Source organism: Schistosoma haematobium, chromosome 4, assembly GCF_000699445.3.
Source record: "Schistosoma haematobium chromosome 4, whole genome shotgun sequence".
Classification (NCBI taxonomy): Eukaryota; Metazoa; Platyhelminthes; class Trematoda; order Strigeidida; family Schistosomatidae; genus Schistosoma; species Schistosoma haematobium.
In genome coordinates, this window is record NC_067199.1 from 36,790,611 (window position 1) to 36,818,604 (window position 27,994).

The following is a 27,994-nucleotide window of genomic DNA, read 5'->3' on the forward strand; positions in this document are numbered from 1 at the left end:
ATCAAGTAATGTATAAAAGATTGTTGACGGTAACTTAATCTATTGGTTCCACAATGGTTCCCTGGATAAGCACACACACACAGAGAGACTCAAACACATTCATATAAATCCATCTATATTGAAAATATAAAACGATGAATAAACAGAAAGCATATATTTCTTTCACAATAAGTATTACTTTCTTTCAAAAATAAAAGAAAGCAATCATGCTGTAGAAATTATCAAGATGTACAATTGCTCGAAACATAAAACCAAGTTCTCAATGAATTCATCATCATATACAACAATGGTATAAGTGATAACATGCAAACAGTTCAGAGTAAGTTTATGATTTATCCATTAACAATCACCGTTTCATATGTTCAGCACTGATTATCTCAACGTTAACACTTTGAACACGGAACAGTATCAAGCATTATCTATCACATAAAGTTAGAATAAATTCAACTACACAGAGAAATCAGTACAAAGAATGTGTGTATATGTATGTATACAGACTTCATTGCTACTGGGCTGAACATAGTTTTCACAGTATTCGTAACCATAAAAACTATTTTATAAAGTCTCATTTATTCACATAACTAAAGAAAGTACTTAATGTGAAGTACTGCAAGAAAGAAAGAAAAAAACAAATAAATTATTTGTTGTAATTGTTCAACAGAATTTCTCTTGACTTAAACATAATATATCAAATAAAATACGCGAAAGTCAAAACGTGCATAAACAAGTCGTCAATTAAGAAAATAGCCAACAAAAACATGTTGGATAGAGATAGAAATAGAATAAAGTGTAGTAATTGTGCAAATGAAATGAAATAATAGTGCTTGATACAAAATAATATTGTCTCGATGTGTATATGTTTAGGTCAACGAATTTAGTAGTATGGATACAAACATATGCGTAATAATAGATAAACAGAGCATGAATACACAATTTAAAGGTATATAATGACAATGTATCACAATGGGTTTCTTTTCTTTAATTGGACAATTGACGAGCACCGATCATAGCAGAGAATAAAAATAACACAACAACTATTAGACTGTTTTCCATGTGATAACAATTTTTTGAATGAAAAAAAAACACATTGGAGACAATTAACCAGTTACACAGGGCGTTATATTACTGGAGAAAGACTAAACATTTAACACAAATAGAGTCAAATGTTTAAGCGACAAAAATAAACCCACCAATTGTGAGATTCACTATAAAAGTATGAATCAATGGATGAAAATAAGAATAAAAATCCATAGTAGATAAGTTAATTTCGGAGGGATAAATTAATCAACACTTATATGAATATATAATTGATATGATATATGATATAATGTGTAAAACAAAAGTTATTTAATTCAGATCAGTTTATAAAAGAACAACTTTGTTTCATTCATATTGATCAGCATGTATATACGTCTCACGATGTGTGTGTGTGTTTCGGTTGGTTGTTTCGATGAAAAATACTGTTCTGTAATTGAACAAAATATAATCGATGGTCTTCATGAATTAATTCCTTATCAATTATAATAATGTACACGTCTGTAAAGGAAATTAAAAAAAACATTATATATATATATATATATATATATATATATATATATATATATATATATATATATATAAAGTGATAGTGTCAGTGAGTTAATAATACAGCGGATAAGAAAAGCTCCGTAAAAGAAAAATCATCCAATGCAGTTAGATAATATGCCATATTCTACAAATAATCGGTCATTAGAACAGGAAATAAAGACAAACTTGCTGTGTTTACGTACATTTATCAATTCAATCGCTCCTGTGACAAATAGGTAAGTACATAATTACCGAATTCTTCAAAGATCATAATCCATTTCGTTAAGTAAGGGATAGTTGAAATCGATTAAGACATTTATACTGTTTCATGTAATTGGTACGGAGCATCAAGTAAACGTAAACAATGTATTTATAATTATTCACTAGATTCCATCGACCATACCATGTAGTTTAGTTATAAAACTTTTGAATATAGCTACAAACAACAGTATCCAATTCAGAGAACCGGATCTTTGTCTCTAGGTGAAATGTGTAATTTGGCTATTTAAAAAAAAGCCAAAAGTTCATTGAGTTATAATCACCTTATTACATGATCTCTTTATCCAATCTATTTTCTCAAAATTTTGTTGTAACATGCTCTATTATTTACATTTACTTAATTGTTATTATTATTATTCGACTTCTTATCAAAATGTTGACAGTTCGCTTTATACTATACGATACAATCTATTGTCATATATATTCCAATTCGTTCATTTATTCATTAATATCTTTGAATATTTATAACGGTATCCATTCTAACTTTTTAATTACATGTAACCCAATTCAAATCTTATCCTACCAACTGCTAGTTTCAATTTCTTGATTGTCTAGATATTACTCTTGTGTTTCTAATAATTAAGTTTGATTGGTTTTATTGCTAAAATATAAGTCTATTCTGTATGTTTACTGAATAATTGATTGACTTTTTCCTTTGATCATTTGTATTTCAGATTTCTTCACACGTTCACCTACAGCACAAAACATACCTTCAATCCATCTATGAACCGCTACAATATATTTGTATCTTATTGAAGGATTTAATCTAATGGTAATTCTAGCCATTTTGATCGAGATGCATATGACAGTATGTATATATTAGTAGAGATATTGTGAAAAAATCAATTAATTAATTGCGAAAAAACATTTCTCCCCCCCTATTTTGTTATTTTCTAAATGATAGAAAAATTAATAATACTACGAATCACTTTTCAGTCGATCCAAGTTAATAAAAACCTTTCAGTAATAACAGCTGCAAAACAATTCAGCAATAACGTTACTATGGTTAAAAATTCTTACAGTGATTCATTTATTTATTCTAAGAAAATAAAAAAGTTAAGGGGGCAACAAGACAAGTGTTAAACCAGAACAAATGTGGGAGAATTCTTTCACATAAAATTGTTATGATAAACTTTCTACTGTACAAAATTACTAATTGGATTATTGTATTTTTTAGATTTCCTGTATTATAAGTTTCCGATAGGTATTAATTGTTGTTAAACTTCTTTACCATTGCTTAACTAATTTTTCCCCTATAGTACTATTCTCTATTCTTTGTTTGTTGCGCATAAACTGTGACCTCCTATGATCTGAAATATCCGTCTAGTAAATCATGTATATAAATTGATGAGTGTTTGAAGCATATGAATACAAGGTTTGGCTGCTTTTTTATTCTTACTTGAGAATGACTACTGGACTAGATGAGAGTGTTCATCCTAGACTAATAGGCGTTAAGAATTACCTCGGTTGATCCTCAGGTTAAATTGTTTGTCAGTCAGCGATTCAATTAAGGCATATATATGAAGAACAAAGACAGTAACAATAAGACTAGCAAATAGGGTTTAGATTTGAAGTTAGTGAATGTGAGAATGCTTTGTAGCCATAATGAATAATTAGACAGATAGTTTAAATTAAAATCCAAACTTTAAGTGACCTAGGAAAATTCAATGTTATATTTTAATGTCAAGTTGATGGTTGGAGGTAGTTATCAGGAAACCCTACTTGATCCAGGTTTTGTGTTAATTTTCACTCGTTAGAAAAGTGTAGTTGTAATCTTGAGGGTACTGTTGGTCACTAGTTGATCCGATCCCATGTCACCCAACTTCACTGTTACAGGTGTAACCACTGAGTTATTCAGATAGTCACTGCCCATCTATAAGAAGGAATTGACATACATGGCATTGGTCGCTACTAAATGATCGCTTTCTCATTATCATTTCATAATTACCCAAAGTTGACTGCTTTCTTTAATTCTATCCTGATTATCAAGTAATATTGGTAGGTTCTGCCTTGTACCTAGTTCATATGTTAAGGATAACAGCTATCCACCGTAGTATTTTGAACTTGACGCAAAAATTTAGGAGCTGTTATTTTAAATCTGGTTTCTGTGGCAGTATGGTTTATTTACATTTGCTGAAATAGTCACAAAAAATGAATTAACGAACATAACCTACTTAATTAATCGGTAGGGTCATTCAAAAAGTAAAGATCAAATTTTGATAGTGTAATTATTAAGATCAAATGTTCAAATGACTCCGATTATCGGTAGAAATTTAAAAATCCATGATTTGGAACAAATTTAAAATGAATTTTGATCATTTACTTCCCTTACTACGTACAGACTGGTGTACTTGGGTAGCAGGCATATATTAAGTTTGAGAAATAGTGATCATGTTGTTTGAAACCTTCAAACCCTATCACAGTCCGAACATTCAAATGATATTGTCAATCGGCTTAGTATGTAGGGCTGTAAATGGTTGTTTAGACAGACCACTACAGTATCTTTTGAAAAGCATATATTACGCTACCTATCTAAATGCAATATATGAAGTACAGTGTTATATACTGCCATGTTCAACAAAGCTTTTAAAGACAATGTTTGGAAACAAAATTTCCAGCGACATCTACTTGGGAGTTCAACATAGTTTTCAAACTGTAACGACTACTCTTAATTTTCATTCAAGGCCTTCAGGTAGTGATATTTTGACAACACATATCATACCTAATTGCAACGGTTTTTTATTGACTCATTTATTAGATATAGATTTATGTACTCGGCTTCAAGCGTGAAAGTTAATAATACTACTCATTTTCTTAAACCGAAATAAATGAGGCGAGTGTTTGAACATGTAACCCAGTAGTTAAAAGTCGAACGCCTTAACCAGTAAAGTCAATGAATCATATGAAAACATGTTAAATGAATCAACTTTATAATGTACATAGAGTATACCAAACTTAGGATTACATAAGTATTCTGAAGCAACCTAAATGATAATTAACTCAATTATGTGGAACCAGTCATATGAAACTGATTTGAATCCCTGAATGTAAAACAGGTTCTCCCCTTAAAGGTCACAGATTTAAAAAATACATACACAACAACTTTGACGAAATCTACAACTGAAACTTGTTCTTCTACATTTTGATAACTAGAAATTAGTGGAAAGTTTATTATCTTTGATTGAGAATGATGAATCAATCGATAAGAGATAATTATTATTTGTCCATATGGTGAATAAAATTTGGTTTATTTGAATATAGATATGAGAAGAGATATTTATTTGATCAGGGTTTAACCTGATCAAAAGTAAAACGAATCAATAAAATAATTGTGATTTCGGAATTATATTGTAAACTTGTTCAAATTCTAACTTCATTTATTAGTCGACGAAGTAACATGATACTCCTTGAAAATAAAGCAGCTCTTTTGTATTTAATTATGATATTCCCACGTAAAATTTCAAAGTAGATACAATTGAATAAGTATAATTAACAATATACATAGATTTTTAGACAAGCTTAGAATGAGTAATTTTATTTTATTTAAGAATATACTTTATTTAAGCAGTACTGTAGTATATGCTACTTAAGCTGATAGGAATAAGTAGTATATAGCACCAATCGGAAGTGCAATGACTGCCAGTAGAAGATTGAATTGAAAAGAACAAGAAGGAAAACAGAGAGCAGTTGTTATAACAACAGAATTAAAAGAACCATTAAGCATGTGAAGGACGACTGAAGAAAGATGTGCAAATAATGTATTTAATGTATGATTTCCATATTTTACGAAGGCACAGTGTAATTTGGCATTAAGCCCTAAATTAGTTTTCCCCTACCTGAGTTTTCATCCACTGTACTACTAGTAAACTATTTATCAAGATAGGGTTAAGATAAATACGTGTTTATTGATCATTTTATCTGTTTTAAACATCAGTAGATAAGATGAGACAAAATGAAACAATTCTGAGTAACAATCATACTAATACACAACATTCAATCGAAATTACCAAGGACACAAAAAACACATGTCCATACCAAAAGAGATAATCATTTAAAATAAAACACAAATAAAACATTTTGTTTAATTATTGTATAGAAACTAACAACCAATCAACAATAGTTAAACAAAACATTTCTACATTATGAAATAAATGAAGATGTATAAGAGACAGATAGAAGTACAGACTGAACTGAAAATTATATTTTGTCGATAGTACATCTAGGGGGGTGGGAGGGGGTAACTTGAAAATTTTATCTCAAAGATTTGTAGTAAATAAAATTGTAACAAGATCAAATTGATTAAAATACAAATAAATATGAGTCACTTGTTAATAATATTCTCTGACATATCTATACCACTAGTACATTACTATGTGAAATGCATGACAAAATAATGTGATAATATAGCGTCAATAATAATGATATAAATAACAAACAAATTACTTACATAGTTACGTGATACTTCCTTCAATAAATGGGACTGGAAAAAAAAACAGAAGTAAAATTGGGTGATTGAAACACATGATGTCTATTCGTAGAATTGATAAATATAAGTTTAAAAAAAGTATAATGTACTGACTGTCTGGATTCAGTGATTCAGTCAGTCAGTCAGTAACAACGTAGAACTTCGTACGTACGTACATCAGTTAGAGTTGCCATACCACATTAACACAGAGATGCAGTTGTCGATTCAAATCCCATAGTGGTAGAGGTAATAAAAGTATAAGCAGTAATCGGAAAGATTAGGGCTTGAAGATGTTATCCAAGGAGTATAATACAGTGAAATAAATTTGGAAAGAGAAAAAGAAAAGGGACATAAAGAATACAGAATTTGAGAGAACACAAAGATTCAATATCTCAGTAAATAAAGAGTTTGTAAACATGGTGTTAGTTCATGAAATCACTGTAAATTAAACTTAGCCTTATAAATAGGCACAGACTACCTGGTTAGACTTCTTGTGATTATCGTAACCAATGGTTAGAGACGTAGAATGATATCCCTTCAAATCGTTTGTAATAATAGAGGTGAATATACTCCTAGTCTTGTTATAAGAATATCAGTGTTAAATGATACACTATGGTTCAAGATAAATGTTTAACTCTAAGCATTAAAAACGTGTAATGGTAAATTCCTTTACAAATAAGTTCGTACATAAATGTAAACACTCGTTTGGACTATTAAACAAATAAAGATTAATTATTTATTATTTCAATTCGATTGGTTTTCTTGTAGATGATTCATCATTGTATTGGTTATTTGAATCTTCCCATTGACGCTTAGTCTCTTATTGGCGCATGTACATCCTGTGAGGATTGCTTCGATATTGCCTTAAGTCACAAACATTATAAGCAGAGATGGATGATTGATAGCAATGAAATCCAGGATGTGCGTTTCGTCCTGCTTGAGACTCGTCAGCTGGGTGTGCTTGTGTAGTAACACGATTAATTTTGATAACGGTTAAACCCTGTCAAGTCCTTTCTTCTGACAATGTTATCGACATAGCAACAATCCATTTATTTCTTTGTATTAGTAGAATCACTATCATTGGATTATTTTATTGTGGTATAATTATTTGAGATATGGTTTTAATACAGGATATACATCAGTTCATACCAGTGTAAATCTATACAGATTAAACTGGTACAAAACAGGTCCAAGTTATTTCATCCCAATAAAATCACCAATTGCTTTAAATCTTATTTCATTACAATACTATTTCCAAATTCGGTTCAGTTCTTATTCATTTTTAATTACGATTTGATTTAGTTTACTAGTGCTTTACCTACAAGTCTATTTTTAAACTAAAGTTTTCATTGAATCCGTTTTGTTCTGCCCCATTGAGATGAGTATTACGAATCTTGAAGACGAAATTATCCCAATATGAAAGTTTAATACTTACTTCATTTGGCCAAATATCACTACGAAATCGTACCGAACTAACATGTTTCGGTAAATCAAAATATTCACCATGACTTTGAAATGTTCTAGTTGTCTCTTCTGACAAGCGCGTTATCTTCACCACTGATTTATTTAAATTGTTATCTTCAACAGTTTGTTGTTGTGGATCATTGTTTGAGGTGAAATCATTATCTGAACAGACTGAGGAAACTTTATCACTTGAACCGTCTTCCTCATCATCAACGGCAACAACATCTGATGTTGATATTTTATCAGATTTTCTAGAGTATGATTCCATTTCACAAGTGGCGCGAACCTATTGAACAGTTATAAGAAGATTTAAAGGAAGAATAAGCATTACACAATAAAATTCAAATAAACAGCGAAACACATATACAACAAAAAGGACATGAGATCATAGTCTAAGCGATTTCTACCGAATTTACTTCTCTCCCTCTCTCTCTCTCGGACATCTGAATATTGAATACAGAAAACAACAGTAAGCTGTCAAAGATACTTCAGGCTTACTATGTAGAAAAACAAACACAGATAGAATTCGACCAATACTGACAAATATAACACCTAATTACCGTTTGTACATTGGTTTTTGAAAACAATGAGATGGCTAGCTTAAACAATTTTCTGAAAATCAATATATTGTTAAATTCATGAAACAAATAACAATTGTGAATTGTAAAATTATGAATAAGTAACAATAAAACACATTGAGGAAAGCACCCAACTGCGTCACAAGACAAGCTCTCACAAGGAATCCTCAAGGCTAAAGGGAAAGAGGAAGACCAAAGAACATATTACGCCGGGAAATGGAAATAGACATGAGAAAAATGAACAAGAATTGGATGGAACTAGAAAAGAAGGCCCAGGACAGAGTGGGTTGGAGAATGCTGGTCGTCGGCCTATGCTCCATTAGGAGTAACAGGCGTAAACAAGTAAGTAACAGTAAAACTTAGAAAAAAAACGATTTATTAAATTTGTTTAGTACATTAGTAATTAAAAAGGAAGAAATCAGAAATCCCATGAAGAATAAATTAGAATAATGAGAAGGAAAAGAATGATAGAAGTGAGAATACAATAATAACAGAAAATAAACCTACAAATGTACTTGAAGTATCGAATGCGTTTTTTGTTGTTGTTGATATGATATGACATTCAAAGATTAGGTCTAACAATTAAATCTTAAATGATTGGAAGATAAATAAACATTCTGCAAACTCTAATATGACATTTTTACCATATTGTTTTGTGTTAAGATTTTGTACATAAGTAGATCATTTTATAAGATTTTAGAAAAATCATATTTTTTTTTATTAGTGGTCTTGTCTTCAATTTCAGAGGTTTAAGTTAATAACTATAAAATCACATGAATAGAACTTGTTATGACTTTATATCCGTCTTTTTATCACGTGATTTATCCACCAATCAAAATACGACTTATACAATCTTAGCACTGTGCCAAACCAATGATGTTCAACCGGTATGAGCAGCCTAGCGTCCTTACTGTTTCTATGTCTGCATAGCCCGTCCACTTGAGTCCAGAACACGAATACCAGCTTCCACTATGTGAATCGAATCATTTATTTCAGACATACTGGGTTTATATATCAATCAAATAGATCGCAACGCACCATAAAGTAGGAAATAACATTTGTACACAATAAAGCCAAAAAGTGGCTGTGAACGTGGGAGGCAGTAGTCAATAAACTGAACATAGCTTAAGAACAGTAAATCGTACAATAATAAATTATAGGTCAAAATAAAGCTTATAATAAGAGGAATATAAATATACATAATCTAATTATTGAATAGTTATACCATAAGAATGTATAGATAATACTAGTCAATTAATATGTCTCAGAAGCAACTCATGATTTAATCTTCGCTCGGATATAACAGAACTATCACATACTGTCCCATTACATCATTCTGTTTATCAACAAAAAGAGATATTCTACTCATTAATTTTGATCATTGAAAATTTCACTTATTGTTAAGAACTCCTTGTACATAACAGTTTTAACATATAAGTATATATTCCAGTAAGTGAAGACATGACTTGTCTATCGTTAAGAGGACGAGAACCGGTGCTTTCAACGTGGTATGGTCGCCCCCAGATGCCCAGGTACGGCCGAGAGTAGGGAGAGACAGCTCTCCCTCTCGAAATGCTCTCACATGGCCACGCGTATATAGCCTCTGCCACGGAAGTCCTACTCATTGCCTTCTCGTGGCGGGGGTGTTGTTTACAAAAATGAGAGGACGAAAAGCGAATGTCCGGCGCTTTAACCAGATCCCAAACCAAATCAATGGTGTACATGGGCTCCAGTATCCTGCGGGAACAAATGGCGTATGAACCTGTTGTTGGTCACCGGCTTCCATGGAACTGCATCTCCTCACGATGCTCCACTGCCTTGTGGATCAGACCTTCAGGTCGAAGGCTTGGGGTGTGGCCCCCTAAGAAAACCGCCTGCTTCGATTTGGGCACCCGGACAGTATCACAGCCCTCACACATATCGAATGAGATTTGTGTGGCGCATATGTATTTGGTGCCTCCTTGTACCAATATCTATGTGTTAAAATAAATAAATGAGTCGTTAAGAGGAATGTAAAGCAAAGTAATTTGTTTAGCTAGTAATTGAAAACATTATGGGTTTATTCACAAATAATGTGTATCTAACTATGGAATTAATGGCTCAAAATAATTTGAAAAAACTTGAAAGCTTGAAAAATTATTATGAAAGTTTTCATATTCAAGATAATAAGAAATTAGATTTACTTTTTTAATTAAAATGATTTTTTTCAAACTCCTTATTTTCAGATGGGTTTTGTGGATATTATAGTAATTTCAATGGTTAAGATCATGAGTCAGTTGAAGCTAGATCACCATGGAAAACCTGGAAGCACTGGACGGCCGTTTCGTCCTACCGTAGGACTCCTCAGCAGTAAAGTCATTTGAACACACGAGAATAAACAGTATATATATTTCAATATCAAACACAACATTGATCAATGTATTCAAATCAGTTATTTGACAAATAATCTATGATGATTAAGATCTATAATGTGTGTTGATAGAGTATATGTTAAGGAATTATGTAGAAACTTTAAATATCCATAACTAACATCAGAATCTTTAATATGAACGTTCAGATAGTAAGTTTTATTGTACGGAGCTGAGACTTGAAGAACTAATACAAGAATCATCAAAACAGTACAAGTATTTAAAAACAATTGACTACATAGTATACTCAATTTCCGTTGGCCGTCAGTCAGTGACAACGTAGGACCAGGCACATATATGCATCGGTCCAAGTTGCCACACCTCATTAGCACAATAAGATGAACACCAACTTCATGGAAGTAGTTAATTCAATGGTGGTAATATATAAAAGCAAGATTGCATATCAGGATATAATACAGGAAGAAAGAATTAGTTGGTAAAAAGAGAGATATAAAGCAATTTTAATCCCACGGTTTAAGGGAAGACCGTATACAATCAGTAACAGCCTACTGTGGGAGAGAATAAATCAACTTCCCTCTAGAGAGGAAATTAGGAAATGACGTTGGAAGTGGATAAGACACATATTGATGAAATCATCAAGCTGCATCACAAGGCAAGCGCTAATGTGGAATGCTGAAGGGAAACGAAAAACTGAAAGACCGAGGGACACATTGTGTCAGGAATCGGAAGCAGACATGAAAAGGACGAATAACAACTGGAAAGGTTTGCCCAGGACAGAGTTGGATGGAGAATGCTAGTGAGCGGCCTATGTTCCTCAAAGAGAGGTAACAGGCGTAAGGAAACAAATCTAGATATCCAGATTACTTATTTAAATCTCATGACATATGATATTTATAGACTAGTAAGAATTTAGAATTTAACAATTCATACATTTTCTACTTCAGTCAATCAGTAATAAAAATTAGATGCTTTAAGCTATAACTATTGTAGATGACGAACTACTACAACTCAGACAGATACTCATTAGAAATGGTTATCCACCTAGATTCATCGATAGAAACTTAACATCAAGATTATATCCTGAAAGATAACCGACAATTAAAAAGAAAATCGTTTTTATAAAAATTGGATTATAAGTGTTTTAGTTGAATTGCAACATTTATTTTAATGTTTAATATCATAATTAATTCTGAATGAGTATTTTTATTCAGTATATATACACTGATTAAGTGTAAATTTTCACGAATCTGCAGTGCATCCAGTTTTCAATGTACAATATATACACGGTGACAAGCATTTATTTATGGGCATTTTTCGTTCATTTAAAGTATAATTTCCACTGAGGATTTTCTTTGAAGCTCTAACTTTCACTTCATTTGTTTTTTTACGCATCTGTCAAGTTGGGATACGTTACAGTTGAGTGTTCATAGAAGACATGTAGACAACTTCAGGTGATTGAAATGAAATCCCTAGTGAAAATTGCACTCCTATATGCAGTACTGAATGGACGGTAAGAATGTTAGATATCGTATATTTATTGAACACTGAAAAAAAATTAGTTAACCTCGTACAATTTTACTAATATGTACTTTAATATTCATTATAAATAAAAATGATTAATATTTGGGTTCATGTTGGTGTCGATTATTCACTGAATTTCTTAATCAACAATGGTATACAAATATACGTACACACACACATGCTCATGCACTTTTCACTTTGTGAACATTGATATGGTAAACTAATAAGAAGTAGCCAAGTTCACTCAAAGACAATCAGAAGTAACCTGAAAAACAAATACATATGATTGTCTAAGAGATGGAGAGATGTATACATATAAATGAGTATTTGTGTACTTTATTCAGTAGCTCAATATATTTTCTCGTCCACTCTTGTGTTTGTGCTTAAGTAGTCAGTTAGGGGGGTAGTGAGTAGCACCATGTGTATTAATATCAGATCGCGGATACCATCCGTCATAACAAAAATTTTACACATCTTACGACACATATTTTCTACTATGCAAAAAAGAATTAACCAACATCTGAACATGATTAGAAGAGTTTGGTGCAGATTTGTCATTCAAATTTATATATTCTTTGAACGTCTTCATTTTGAAGAGATCGTAAACAAAACGCTGGAATTAGTGAAATCTTAATTCCTGAGATAATTTCAAATATAAATTAGTATTGTGTTTTTTGATATACCCAGTGCTTAATTTCTGTTAAATTATTCATTTATATTTGGATAAATGTTCATATAAATTAGAATACAGTTTCTGAAAAAATACCAGTATGAAAATCGTGGACATTGCTGAATATGATTGCCACCGACAACTATTGAGAACCTGACTACTTGAATGAGAACACAAGACTGAAGGAGAAAGTCTATTGGGCTACCGAATAATATGCACAAATGCTCACTTATATAAATACATTCCTACCCCTAAGGGAATCAATCTATTTTTGTAGCCAATGATATGCATTTTCATTTAGGTCATTTTTGATTGTAATCGAGTGACCTCGTTTGCCCATTTCTAACGGCCCCACTATACCAATTAAAACTGAATATTTATGCGAAACTATGTCACAATAGTGATTGGAATTACTTTTATTTTAATACTAGAAACACTAAGTAGATGGCAAGGCAATAATTTATGAACAAACTACTCACATCAGCGACTGTGACTCCTTGATTTTCGTGCGGAATTCATTCATTCATATGGTTAGACATCTTAGCATTATAAAAAAATGTCAGTTCGTGATGAAAACCCTTGCCCTAATTCCTAATCTTAACCCATAACTCTAACTTCCAATCTCAATTCTTCATACTAATTTACAAAATTATTTAGACCGTAGTACGTGGTTGAAGTTCCACAATGACACTTTAGTGCCGTTCAAAGGTTTTCCATAAATTATAATCTCCTCTATTAAGTAAAGACGAATTAAACAGACGGTAAATTTACAATATTAGTAAGGTAGTAAATCAGAAAAGAAGACTAACCACAAACAAAATAAAATTACTTCATGTTAGTGTATTATGTACACATATGATCTGTTGCTGATTAACGTCGAAATAAAGAATTCACACAACAGATACAATTTACAGATAATTATACTATAATCATTTTATTTCATGTTAAAGATAAATAAAGTCTTTTAACAAAAACTTACTGAACCAGTTGAATCTTGAAGTGCAATTAAACTACTGTAAGGATTCCAAACAGATACTGGAGTGATTAAATGCAAAATTGCACTGACATCAGGACGAACACGTTTAGCAGAAGAGACTTGTGAAGGTTCAGATGCGAAGCAAAGAAAAACCTACAATGAATTATTTGAAGAAAGATGGCAATTTCAAATCAATTAAGAGTACACTTTGTATGACTGACTGTATTACTCGGAATTTTATGATTAAAATTCATTTATCCAATGTTTCGTTCATTCTTATTATAGTTTAAAACTCGTTTATAATCTTTGTATACTTAAGAGTAAGTGATTATCATGTTGTTTATTTCTTAAAGTAAGCAATTACTTAGCAATCACAATTGTCATCTATAAACTAATTTTCAATTTATCTTGATAACACTTGAAATTACCGCAAACTTTTATTGACAAGACAACAAATTTTCCAAGAGAATATCACTCAAGTATGGTGAAGTGTGTTTATTTATTTAAACAAACTTAAGTACAAGGAGGTACCAAATATATGCGCCGCACAAATGACTCGACTTGTGTGAAGGTCGGAATACTACCCGGGTGCCCAAGTCGGAGCAGTCCCATGATAGTCGGTGACCAACAATAAATTCACACGCCATTTGTTCCTTCAGGATACTGAAGCCCATGTGCATCATTGGCTTGGAATCAGGGTTTTCCAACTTCTCTAGGTGGACCCTCCATACCCACCAACCTGGTTAAAGCGCCGGATATTCGCTTTTCTTCCTCTCAATTTCGTAAACAATATCCCCGCCACGAGAAGGCAGTGAGTAGGAATTCCCTGGCAGTGGTGACCATGTGAGAGCATTTCGAAAGGGAAAGCCAACTTTCCCCACCCCTGGCCATACCGGGGCATTTAAAGGCGTATGGTGAATGCAGTATAAAGTTAGAACTCCTACAATTAGTTAAATTATTCATCCAAAACAAAACACTATAAATATGCTCACTCAACAATCTACCATCACTAGTATCATACAGTCAAACAACGACTAATTTGATTCACTAGTAAGAATAAGCATTTCAAGACGGTTCAGACTTCTTTTTGAATGACACTTTACATAGACAAACATAATGATACATTAGACATCCACTAAATTTTTGGCAACAAACAAACAAAAAAGAAGCTAAAACATCGGAGATTCCCAACTTCAGATATCAATTTATGTGGACTGGGAGTTTTCTCGATCAATCAATGAACTGGTTCGCTTGTATGACTTACTACAATCTTGTGACTGCTTACAGCTTTCGGTAGTAGTAGTAGTAGTAGTAGTAGCAGTAGTAAACTGTGAACGTTCATGAAAGAAAACGACTCTGACCCCGAAACGAATTTAACTGAATTCGACCTTGTGCTGTAAAGTCTGGAATTGGAACGTAAAAATATGTGCCTTATGGCTCTATCGATGAGTGCATAAAATCTCCTCGCCAAAATATTACTGAACATAGAAAAACAGTGAAGTGTTTATGGGACAGATAACAAAAGAAGCATTCGATTAAGGAATAAGTAACCGGCGGCAATCGGAAGTTATATTACTGTAAACCAATGAAATTTATTTAGTAAATTAAAATATCAATAGTTGAAATCATGAGTCAATTGAAGCTTGACCACAATAAAAACCCTGGAAGCACTGGACGGCCGTTTTGTCCTATTGTGAGACTCCTCAGCAGTGATCACCCACGACTCCACCTCGTAGATTCGAACCCAAGACCTATTGGTCTCGTGCGCGAACGCTTAACTTCTAGACCACTGAGCCGGCATCCAGTGGTGTTAATGTCTAACTTTAACTAATCCGTTCAGTGCTTCAAGGTTTTCCATGGTGGTCTAGCTTCAATTGACTCATGATCCCAATCATTATAATTATTATAATATCTGAAAAGAAACCTTTCTGAAATTAATTTAAAATACGTTAATTACACAATCTCTACAAATCCCCTATACCGACAATGGTCATCTGCTCACTAGTGACTAGTTTCAAGATACAACTACTGGAGTTCTAGTGAGAAGATGTGACTAGTGAGGTTCGACTATGTCGGGTGTGAGACAGGTGGTATACATATCAAGTAATGGATAAGGGTTGAGTAATCGAGTTGGTTGAGTGACTGAAGTTAGACACATACATCATTGGGTCCAGGCTCAGTGGTCTGGAGGTTAAGCGTTCGTGCGTGGGACTAACGTTCTTGGGTTCGATTCCTAGTGAAGAGTTAATGGACACACACTGTTGAGGAATCTCATACTAGGAAGAAACGGTTGTCCAGTGCTTCTAGATTTCTACTGATGATCTGGCCAAAATCAATCTGTGAATTAAACTAAGAAAATACCTTTCTCCGATAATAATTAGCTAATAATCAACTGTAAACAAAAAAAGTGGAAAGTGATGAAAAACTAATCAAAACAATTTCAGAAATAATTGAAATACCAGTAACAATGAGAAAACACAACCGACAGCAATTATACATTAACTTACTTGCAATTCTGTGTGTGGTTGCAACGTTTGAGATTTATGAAATGTATACAGTTTTATGTAATCCGATGAACCTTCATGAGTTGGTCCAGCGTACAGATGCCAATTACTTAAATCAATAGCCTGATAAATTGGAAGCAAGCATGAGAAAAGTGCAACAAATTTATATAAGTATAATAATAATAAAATTATTATATTCTAATGTATTACAGCATCAAATGACTGAATATAGAATATAAGAATCTATTTCTGTATATTAAAATACACTCACATCTTCACTAGCATTGTAAATACGTAGTAAACCCTCTCCAGGATCTGCGCTAGAGAAATGTATTGGACCATCAGCACGACATGTTATACGCAAAGAATCTCCAATTAAACTTGATGATGAAGGAAATGTAGATAAGCCAGAACTATGTAAATTGAAGTCGATATTCGTTATTTTTGAGTGTGAATCTGAAATTTCTGATATTTTACGTTCAGTTGTCAAAGGATAAGATTGCACAATATTATTAGTATCTGTATGATCTAAATCAACATCATGAAGACAACTTCCAGTTGATTGTTGTTTTGATTTTAATGAAGATGTATACATGTCACTATATGTACGTTTGGTAGGAGTTATATTTGTTCGAACAATTGGTTTACCTTTTAGGATCTTTTCTGTAGGAGATAGATGAAGGCTAAGAAAATAGAAAAATTTACACCTTGATTTTTATTTACTGAAATTAAAAATTAAAAACATGAAATATTTGAAGTAGTGATGATCTTTGTGTATCTGACACTACCAACATTACAGATATTATAAACTGAAATAAAAAGCTTGAGATTGTTGACTTCCAACAACTTATTTATTTATTTGAACACATAAATATTGGTACAAAGGGGAGCCGAGTACATATGCGCCACACAAGTCACTTGATATGGGTGTGGGTTGTGATACTACCCGGGTGCCCAAACCGAAGCAGGTGGTTTTCTTAGGGGGCCACACCCCGAGCCTTTGACCTGAAGGTCTGATCCACAAGGCAGTGGAGCATCGTGAGGAGATGCAGTTCCATGGAAGCCGGTGACCAACAACAGGTTCATACGCCATTTGTTCCCGCAGGATACTGGAGCCCATGTACACCATTGATTTGGTTTGGGATCTGGTTAAAGCGCCGGACATTCGCTTTTCGTCCTCTCATTTTTGTAAACAACACCCCCGCCACGAGAAGGCAATGAGTAGGACTTCCGTGGCAGAGGCTATATACGCGTGGCCATGTGAGAGCATTTCGAGAGGGAGAGCTGTCTCTCCCTACTCTCGGCCGTACCAGGTGATATAAACAACTCTCATATAAGCTTGTAAGTTGTTGATGAGTGTGACTGATGAAGTAAACACATTTTAAGTTTACTGTTAATCTCTATAAGTTGTTATACGAATAACAGCGATATACTTTATTCATAATTGATAGATTATATATTAATTTCAAATATATTTAAAACGATCTCATTACTTTTATTTTCAATACTATAAAAGACAAAAATCACAGTTGATTACGAATTATTATTTCAAATAGATATGTTATAATTTGGAATGGTACTTGTATTGAATGGTAGAAACCAATGGAGTATTCAGTAATGCCTCAGATTTATGAACATTTAATTCATAAATTCTTCTCTCTCAAAGTAGGTCGAGACTTTGATCTACTCCTTTGAATATTTTGTAAACTAGACCCATAAGGATGGATTAAGGAAAGGCATTACATAAAATAGTGAAGATTTAGGTTGGATAGTGATAATGTAACTTGCTTATCAAGTATGTCGTTTTAGATACTCAAATTTCAGTCAAACTTATTGTATATATGCTAATGTCACTACTACTCAGCTCCTCAAATCAGAGTGGAGTGGGATTCAAGTCTGGAACGTAATGTTTACTAGTCGAGCGTATTAATTACTAATCCACTACTTTAATCAAGTTACCTACAAGATATATTACAGTAATAAATCCATAAATGATATGACAGAATTAACCTGTACTGAAATACAACTTTAGTGATCACCCTACAGTAGACAATATTGATATTCTCTAAACTAAGAATAGATTTAGGTCAATAATTTTAACTAAAAAACCATATAATGAAGATTATTTAAAATAAACTTTAGAAAGAAAAAAAGATCAAAACTTACCGAGATTCTTCACCTTCTAACAATTTTCTATACATTGCAAGTTCAGCATCTAATTGAATTTTTATTCCAGCTAATTCAGTACATTCAGTTGATTTATCCGTTAATAGTTCTAATAAACGTTCTACTTCTGAACGATGTTGACTAATTATTCCATGTAATTTATCTTCATTAAATTTTAATTGTTGTTCAAAATCTTTAAGCTGTTTGCGAGTAGCTTCTAAATCATGACGACAATTATATAAGTCACTTGACTGTGATGATACTAACTGAGATAAACGTCGACATTCAGTTATTTTATTTCTAAGATCTTGTTCAAGTGAATTTGATCGTAATTTTTCTGCATCTAAAGTTGCCTTATAGTAACCAAATGAAGAAAAGATATATCAAAAGAATATTTAAAAAAGGTTACTTTTTTTGTCTAAAAGAAATGTTTAGCTTAGAATTAGTGAATTGTTTTTACCAGATTTAACTCCTTTTGAATAACTAACTGCTTACAAAGAATGAAAATTAGAATATTATACATGTATGACCTAGAGACCCAATAATTAATGTATCAGAAGATAGATTCCCCCTTTTAAGAACCATATAATTACGTAACATTATTAATATATCAGCTTGTACTTACTGAGAGCAAAATATATTAATTATTAGCTAGTAGAATACTTGGCAATGAAAATAAGAATTCAACAACCAAGATCAGATTTTTCGACTTTGATATGAGCTACACAGAATTTAAATATCGTGATTAAAGTACGCAGAATGGATTCGAATGGATAACACACAATAGTCAGAAGTGGATCAAACGAATGAATATGCCAAAGTGTTCTACTAAGAGCTCAGGAAAAAGAAATAAGCACAAAACTACTCAAACATATTATTGATATGATGGAGAATATTTATAGCTCAAGTAGGACGATTTAGGTGGTGTTGTTAAGTTCTCTGAGTTAAATGGTCTAACTGCAAAGTTTTTATTGTCATTGTGAACATATTCAGAGTCTAGTTCATGAAAATCTTTGGGTACTGAATTTGTTCAAAACGATAACGAAAGCTTAATTATCAAACCATCTAGCTTAGATAAGTTAACAGCAACATCAAAAGATTATTACCGCTTACTTTCAAACCCTCTTTTATTTTATTTTTTGCTTGATCATATTGTATTGTCATTTGTGAACGTATTTCAGATAATAAATGACATAGTTTATCATGAGAATTTGCTTCGACACTTTTGATTATAGACGTTAAATGCGATTGAATTGATTCGCTATTCCATATATTACGTTCCTGAAAATAAGGTAACAATAATTATATGAACAAACTATGCAGCATTAGTCACACAATTATCACTTAGATGCATGTAAATGTAGTGAAGTAGATTATAGTACGTAAACAGGTTTTGATGTAACTATGTTTTTTTTTAGTAATATTCATTAATTTAATAGTTGAATTCATGAGTCAATTAAAGCTAGACCACTATAGAAAACCTGGAAGCATTGGAAGACCGTTTCATCCTAGTATGGGACTGCTCAGCAGTGCGCATTCATGATCCCGCCCCCCACGAGATTCAAACACAGGACCTATCAGTCTCGCGCGCGAACGCTTAACAGTTAGACCACTGAGCCGACATTCGACGGTGTTAATGTTAATATTCATTATTAATTTAATTTTTTAGTGACTTTTATCCATACTCAACGACTAACTACGTTCCAATGTATGTCACTTTGAACCACATTTTCTGGGCTAGCGATACTACCTAGGCGTCCGAATTAAAATTAGTAGAGGATGGTTGAAACTGTAACTCAATATTTAGAAGTTGAAACCTTTAACCAGCAAAGTACCAACTTTATTTTGACCTAATGATAGTTGAATATTCAAGATAGTAATAAATTTTAAAGAACCGGGTGTCAGATAAAATTTACTCAGTATGGGAAACCCAATAATTAAGTTATTTTCTCATCCAAAAAACATGGAATAATCAAGATACTATAATAATGAACATCCATACAGGACCTGTCAGTACGCTTTACTGATGGACGAATAGAATGGAAACTAATAAACATGAGAATAGAGGTGAGAATATGGTGACACCAGCAGTGGTATAATGGAGAAAAAGAAGCTACTGGAAAACTGAAATAGAATACGATGTCTATGAATCAAAAGAAAACAATTAGTTTATCTGTGTCAATCTGATCGCTGTTGAAATACTTATTGTAACAGAATAGATAGTCTGAAAATCCCTCCAAAGTATTTTGCTTGACAGTACTGTTTTTTTCCCTGGTTTGTACCTTAAATTCTAACCAGGACTTGTGTAACCATATCTCCGTATTTCCCAATCTTCTTTGATAAAACCTTTATTTAACTTCGGATAAGATTTGCCTCTACTGTTTAATTTTCTAATTGCATGGTACCGAACAATCGACAATAAAGTTTTACTAGATTCATGGTTATGTTGTGGACTAAATGAGCAGTCTTTGTCTTTGACTGTCTGTTGAGTTTATTATTTTATTGAATCCTTGAACATGGAAATCCGACTGCATTAGATAGGGAATATTCCTATTGATTCTCAGGTACTCGACGGTTGTATTTGACCAACCAATTTTCGCTGTATATTATGTTACTGGAGAAACTTTTGACTATATAAAGGGAGAGGTATTGCTGATGTATTTTTTATTTTTTGACAGAATGGTTTAGTATCAGAACGGAATAAATTACGCAAAACGTTTTGTGCATTGAGATGTAAAGTGGTGGTTGGAGGTAGTCAACAAGAAACTCTGAACCAAGATGTGTTAAACTAAAGTTTAGACGATAACAAAATACATTCGTATATTCAACCCCTTAGTATAACGTGGTCACAACAATGAAATGTGCTAAATGTTCTTATTAACAGTATATCATGCTACTGCTGATTCGATTTGTAGATTTTTCAGTTCTATGGGATTATATGGGGAACATTTTGTGTAGTTTAGATGTTACTTTGGACAAGTCATGTTTTCACGAGACGACTCCAAAAAATAGAAAACATCACAAGCGACATATTTTAATCTGTAAACAATTCTGTGTTGAAGTGAAAGGGATTCTTTATTTGATTCGAAGTATTCCAATGAATGGTAGTCACTTTGCAGGAAAATTTAACTCTGTGTTAAGGATTTTTAGTAGTCCACCATTTATTTGAAATTATCAAGTAAAATCTCCGTAGTAATGCTTACAAACTCATTAATAATCAGGTTTAGTTATTCGGTTTGACAAGATATACTTCTTTGGTACTCTTCCTGTTGAGCAAAATAAATAGGCCGTAGCTAATGCTTGCTTTCAACACATATTAAAATGTTATATCCTAAATGAATGGTAACTGTTAGAAATTATTTATGGACTATTATTACATACAGTCCTATTGGATACCTATTAAATAACTAGATTATATGTATATTTATTTTTCTTTTATTATAAGCTTTCATTTGACTTATTGGACACTGTTATACGACTTATCATTCTTAACTTATTCCCAATTTATCAGTTACAGTATTCCACATTCACAGCCACTTTTGGCTTGAGCTTGTATAATTATTACTTTTCATTTTAAGGTGTGATGCGGTCTGATCTGCTTGTGTATAAACCAAGGATGTCTGAAATATACAATTCATATTTCAGAGGCTGATATTTGTATTTTGAACTGAACCGGTTGGGTTAGGCGAGAAACTACTATAAAGGGGACCCATGAGAACTCAGAATTGACTCAAGGCTGCTCGTGCTGACTGATGCGCCATTAGTTTAGCACAGGGACAATGTCATATAAGTCGGTGTTCTAATTGGTGACCTAGTTACGTGTGGTTTGATGGGCTTAGGGCATAACAGAAAACATATTCCAACATGGCCCAACAAGAGTGAGAGGAATGAGATTAGGAATTTTATCTTTGAACATTTAGTCGACTCTGATTACTCAACAAACCCACATGTTGATTTTAAAATTATTTATAAAATCCATCCAAATCTAGCAAGATTTCTTCATACCCAACCATTAAAAATAGAAGTACTCGATATTTGGTTTGATTTTGAGACACTTGCCTATCAGAAATCAGATTCTAAAGAATAATCAACGTATAAACCATTTCAAGATTTTACAAAAGTATATACATAATAGCATAGAGACTTGTACACGCCATTGCGAATTTCTTTCCGTGAAACTGTGAAAAATCCTAATAACACGAACACTTTCACGCAAATGGAGCAGTGGCTTAGTGCTCAGGGAGTTTAACTTCTGGTCACTAATTCCAGGTTCAAACCCCGCTCTGACTACTTCAGTCTGGGCAACCCGTTAGTATTATTGTGAATAGCCCTTACATTCATTGTGCCTCATACCCAAGTACCTGGTGAATGGATTAATTTGATTACCTAATCAGTTTGTCCACAAGATGAAATCATAAAGACATTAATGAATAAGCTAACTGGTTTTGTTGAAAGTAAAATAGACTCTTTAGACTATTTCGTGTTGGTACATGGCACTGTTACTCGACATTAACATACGAAAATGTAAGTTGAATAAATGAAAAAAACTGAACAACTTACTTTCGCTAATAGCTGATTTTTAAACTCTAATTGTTCTAAAGCTGTAAGTAGCTTATTTTTGGTATCAGTATGCAACAGAGTTTCATTTTCCAACTGAGATTTTAACATTTTATGTTGATCCATCAATGAATCATAATCTGTTTTGTAATTCTATTGTCAACAAAAGCACATAAATGGAAGATATAATAATAATAATAATAATAAAGACTTAAATAAAAAAATTTCTCGGAAAAACAATCTATCCATGGACTAAATCAACTCCTAAAGTAGGCGAAAGCTCCATGAATAAAATTGTATTCAGTTTATCGAAAGGCTGATGAGTTAAATAAGTTCTGTATTACCTACTTCACTCGGCAGAACAAGAGGAATTAACTAGTAACCATACTTCAGTTTAATTCTGCAAGTATACAGTATATTTTTCCTCTAAAACTACCGTTAGACGAATTACGGAGGTGAGAAATGAGAGTGTTTACGCATTGTGCAAGTAGAAATTTCTAAAGAGTAATACAAAAAAACAACCAGAGTGACTGAACGTTTTTTGAGGTTAGTCTATTCTCCAGAAACCCGAAAATAAGCAACGGATATTTTTTAAACCCATGATTGATACAAAATGTGGGATTAATATATTATTTCTCGCAAATAAGCTCAAGGCTATTTCATAACTTTTGTAAGAAGTAAAAGTAGATTATATATTTGTGTAGATCACTCACACTTCGAATGACATTTATGTTGCGGGGATTATGGAAGTAGGAGAACCTTTTAACGTTATTTGGCTATGGACACATATCTAAATGAAACTGAAAATATCGATGGTTCTAGTTGCCGGAAGTTAATGTGTATATTTTTTTTCAATAACGTTTATACTCTATGGCATCCTCGTTCAAGGATTAAATTGAGTCCAAATTGTGAATAAACCACAAATCAGGCATCTGTTTTTTAAATGTGAAATGGTCTATTATTTTCGGTTAATTTATGAATACGACTGTTTCATGCAAGAACTACACGTTATTAGACAGTTCATTAAACTTATTAGTTCGGTAGAAAAATCTTTAAGCTTTCAAATCTTAGTACCCCACATAGGTTACAGTTTAAATCTACTTTGAAAACAGCTATTAGTGTAAAAATATAAAAGTCAGTATATATATATCATCCGTTTAACTTACGTTACATACGTCCAATTGATTTTGTAACTGAGATAGTTGAACATTTAATGACGCGATTTTATTACCCATTTCAGTCTCATTGGCTTTTGAACGCTCAAGTTGTTTAATTGTTTCATCTAGATCAGATGTGGATTTTTTCAACTGAATTTTAGCATTAGTTAATTCAAGTGAAGTTTTATTTAAATTTTGGCGCAATAATTCAACTTCGTTTGAAAAAACTTTTACATAGTCATCCATTTCATTCTGTACACAATTATGTGAAGTATGAAGATTAATTAAAGCAATAAGTACCATATTAATTTAAAGATAAATTAAGCTATGAATAAAGACCAGGATTTATCCCCAACCAAAGCTGTTTGACTGTCGACAAGAGAGGATGTAAAGTAATTTGAAAGCTAGTTTCCGGTAGCAACAACTTTTACTGTGGACCAATTGTAACCGGAATGTAAAAAAATCACAAGAAAACTAACACAATTGGTTCAAGTTCAGCAGGGCACATGCAGTTAGCATACTAAGTGAAATTTCACATGAATTCGCCAATATAATATATATGAATCCCCAATATGAACCAAAAATTCATGAATACTGCATTCAACGCTAAGAAGTGAACATACATTACATCTTTAGTAATATCTCGTTCGCGATCAAAGTAAAAACTGAAATGAGACATTATCTTGTCGTACTTCTGTTCCCTTTACACTGTTGATAAAATGATATCACAGCTCATGAACCGATCAGTTTTCCGGCAGCTAACTATTAAGTATTTAGAATAATTGAGGACAGAAAATTGCATTCAAATAATGACTCAATACATAGCTGCGAAATAGAATTAAATCTTATATTATTAGAATCTATCAACAAAAAATAGATCCTAAATTTAGGTTTGCTGAGGACCACAAAAGAATCCATCGAATCACATTCACTAATTGCCTGATTTTTCAAACTATATGTATATATAGTTCATTTTAATGCACGGATATAAAATATATCAGGGTACTGCTTTCAGTAGTACTTCATTTTTGGATCTTAATGAAATGTTTATTTGACTACTAATATGAACAAAGGGAATATTTAGGAAAAGATATATCCTGTGTCAGTAAAATTTATAATCACATTATCCAAACGTTCATGGTATCCAAAAAAACCCGGAAATAATATGTTTATTACTTTGACCAACCAGTAATTAGCAATTATATGCCTCATATAAGTACTAAGGATTAGGCGAATGGGTACTATTATTAGCCCCAATATCCAAGTACCTAGTGAATGAGTAGATTTAAATTAAATTCGTATGTTAATTTCGGGGATGAAATCACGTGTTTTGGTAAGAAGGTGTACATATTACGCTTTACGTTTTATTCTCTAAAACCAATAGACTGCCTTAAAAACTGTAACGATGAAAAAGTGACTCAGAAAGTATCATAAGTGAATTAGATAAAAGTTACAGCTACCAGAAATTATACAAGGGATTTAACGACTGATGTGACTCGAAAATCAGGGAAGTTGGTGGAAAACAAATTATCAATTTTTTAGAAAATGGATAAACGCTTGCTCACTAAAATTTTCAACAACTGGAGTTATATTTCATCCCAAAGAAGCTTACTACATTAGTTTTTTAAAATGCTCAAACTGTGGATTGTGAAGTATATGATCAGTAAAGAAAACCGGTGCTTTTTGATATGTAAATATGACCAGACCGCTAGTTTCCGAGTAAACAGAAAATAAATATATTAACGAATATCCTAAGTTCACATACTAAGACAGTTGATAAGTCCTCACATTATTTAACATTGGATGCTATACAAAATATGTCCTTTCCCACCTTTTTTAATATTTTTCTGAATATGCAGGACTTACTTTTAAAGAATTCGTTAAAAGGTCAATATGACCACTGAACTCTTTATTGAAGATGTTTTTATGAAGATGTTCGATATAATTTGCGAAACGATCATTTAAATGCTGAAGTTCTTCTTTTTCTTCTAGTCGACTGATCACTAAGGAGTCAAAAGATGAAGATCTTGGGGATTTAATTTCTTCACTTGACTCTGATGATTCGCCTTCTGGTACTGGGCGTTTCGGTAGAGCTTTACGTGCTTTACCTACTCACAAGAGAAAACAACACAACACTAAAATACAATTCAAGGTTTGACGGAAAAAAGTTACACAAATCCGTACGCACTTAAGGATTTTCATATTTTACTTATATCGGATATTAAAATAAAACCTTAACCGACATTCTTAAAACCTGCAGGTTTTAAGGGTGTTCATGAACACATGATTTAGATAACGTATTACTAAATACATGAACCCCTTGGAAAAAAAAACAACCGAACACCTTAGCTCAACGAGGGTAATTACATTTACTAAGACAAACTAATGTATATGGGGTGTCATAATTCAGTTTTATAGTGACCAGGTAACTACTATTTCCCCTCAGTTTAAAGAATAAATACGGCCTGTTACCGCATAATAATCTTAATATACTTATCGCTTAGGCGTACGACCTACTGACTACCTTACAAGGCTAAAACTTATTGAGGACTCAATAAACTTATCCTAACAGTTAGCTTGCTAGCAGGAGATTTGAGTCTCTTCCAATCTTTTCACAACCATTACAAAATAATTAATCTACAAATAACCGCAAGTTAAACGTCTCCCTCTTATCATCTTAGGAATATCAACTTGATAAAGAAACTCACCAGTTCTTGTGTTCAACATATTCCCTACAATTTTAGCGACTGGTGGCGCAGAGTTTAAACTGTGGCCAAACACATCTCTTTCAATATATTTTTAACAAGCTAGTACAAACAAATTGCCATTTCGAGTTTGCGTTTTGATGGTGTGAGACGCCTACAAAACGTTATTGCCACTTAGTTAGACGATTTCACAGGGTCTTTCTAGGCAGGAAGATTTCTTGATAACCGTTTTTCCTGATGATTCGGAGCTGTAAAAAGCCGTTTCCAGCACTTACAAGATATTTAACTCGACTTCGTAGTATGCGAACAACAGTGAAATAACTTGCCGTTCTTCAAAGCGTGAATCACACGTAAAGTAGACATGAGAAACAAATAATTTCACTCTAGGGGTATCATTGTCCAATGAGGATTTGTGTTTCTCGCTCCCGCACGGTCACGTACTCATTGTGACGAAAAGGTCTCTATAGAAAATCTGACGCTTGTACCCTGAAATTGTTTATCTAGCCAACTTGATATTACAGGTTTCCATTCATTTTTCAGATATTATTTGTAGTGTAGTGTTTCTTCCACTCCGTCGACCAGAATATTCTGTAATTTATTTAGAAGCAAACAACGAAATCAGTTGAAACCTTCATCTTTGAGCCTTACCAATAACATTTTACATTGCTGTATCTCCATACTTCGAAATACAGGTGCCTCAAAATGATTTTTTAATGATCTGTGATATTACGAACACACCTGAATTCTCATTAAGTGAAGCATACACCCAAAACAACAATATAAATAATGGATAGCCCTAGAAAAACAATAGCGGCCACGTCTATTTTCTTTGAATTGCTATCCATACCACTCGTATTTGTAAATGGGTCGTGAACTTCGGAACATTGCATTTGCGATGTGCCGTGAAGTTTCCATTTTGTATATGGATAATTTAACAATTGTAAATCATGATGTCCTGAGAGAGAAACACATTTTTAAAACACTGACTTAGCGTTTCGAGTACTTCTCAAAAAAACG

At 32.6% G+C, this 27,994-nt stretch overlaps 1 protein-coding gene across 1 annotated transcript; it reads right to left on the reverse strand.

Moving 5' to 3' along the window:
- Positions 1-139: 139 nt before the first annotated feature.
- Positions 140-27,023, reverse strand: MS3_00010961 (uncharacterized protein). Its single transcript, XM_051219375.1, has 12 exons — positions 26,981-27,023; positions 26,139-26,380; positions 24,282-24,524; positions 23,119-23,268; positions 19,672-19,839; positions 18,559-18,911; positions 16,664-17,075; positions 16,396-16,515; positions 13,892-14,041; positions 7,746-8,060; positions 6,293-6,325; positions 140-1,536 (listed from the first exon to the last, which is right to left on the reverse strand). Exons 1-12 carry the CDS (start codon positions 26,997-26,999, stop codon positions 1,519-1,521), a joined length of 2,223 nt encoding a protein of 740 aa, XP_051066894.1. The 5' UTR covers positions 27,000-27,023; the 3' UTR covers positions 140-1,518.
- Between the last annotated feature and the right edge of the window lie 971 nt (positions 27,024-27,994).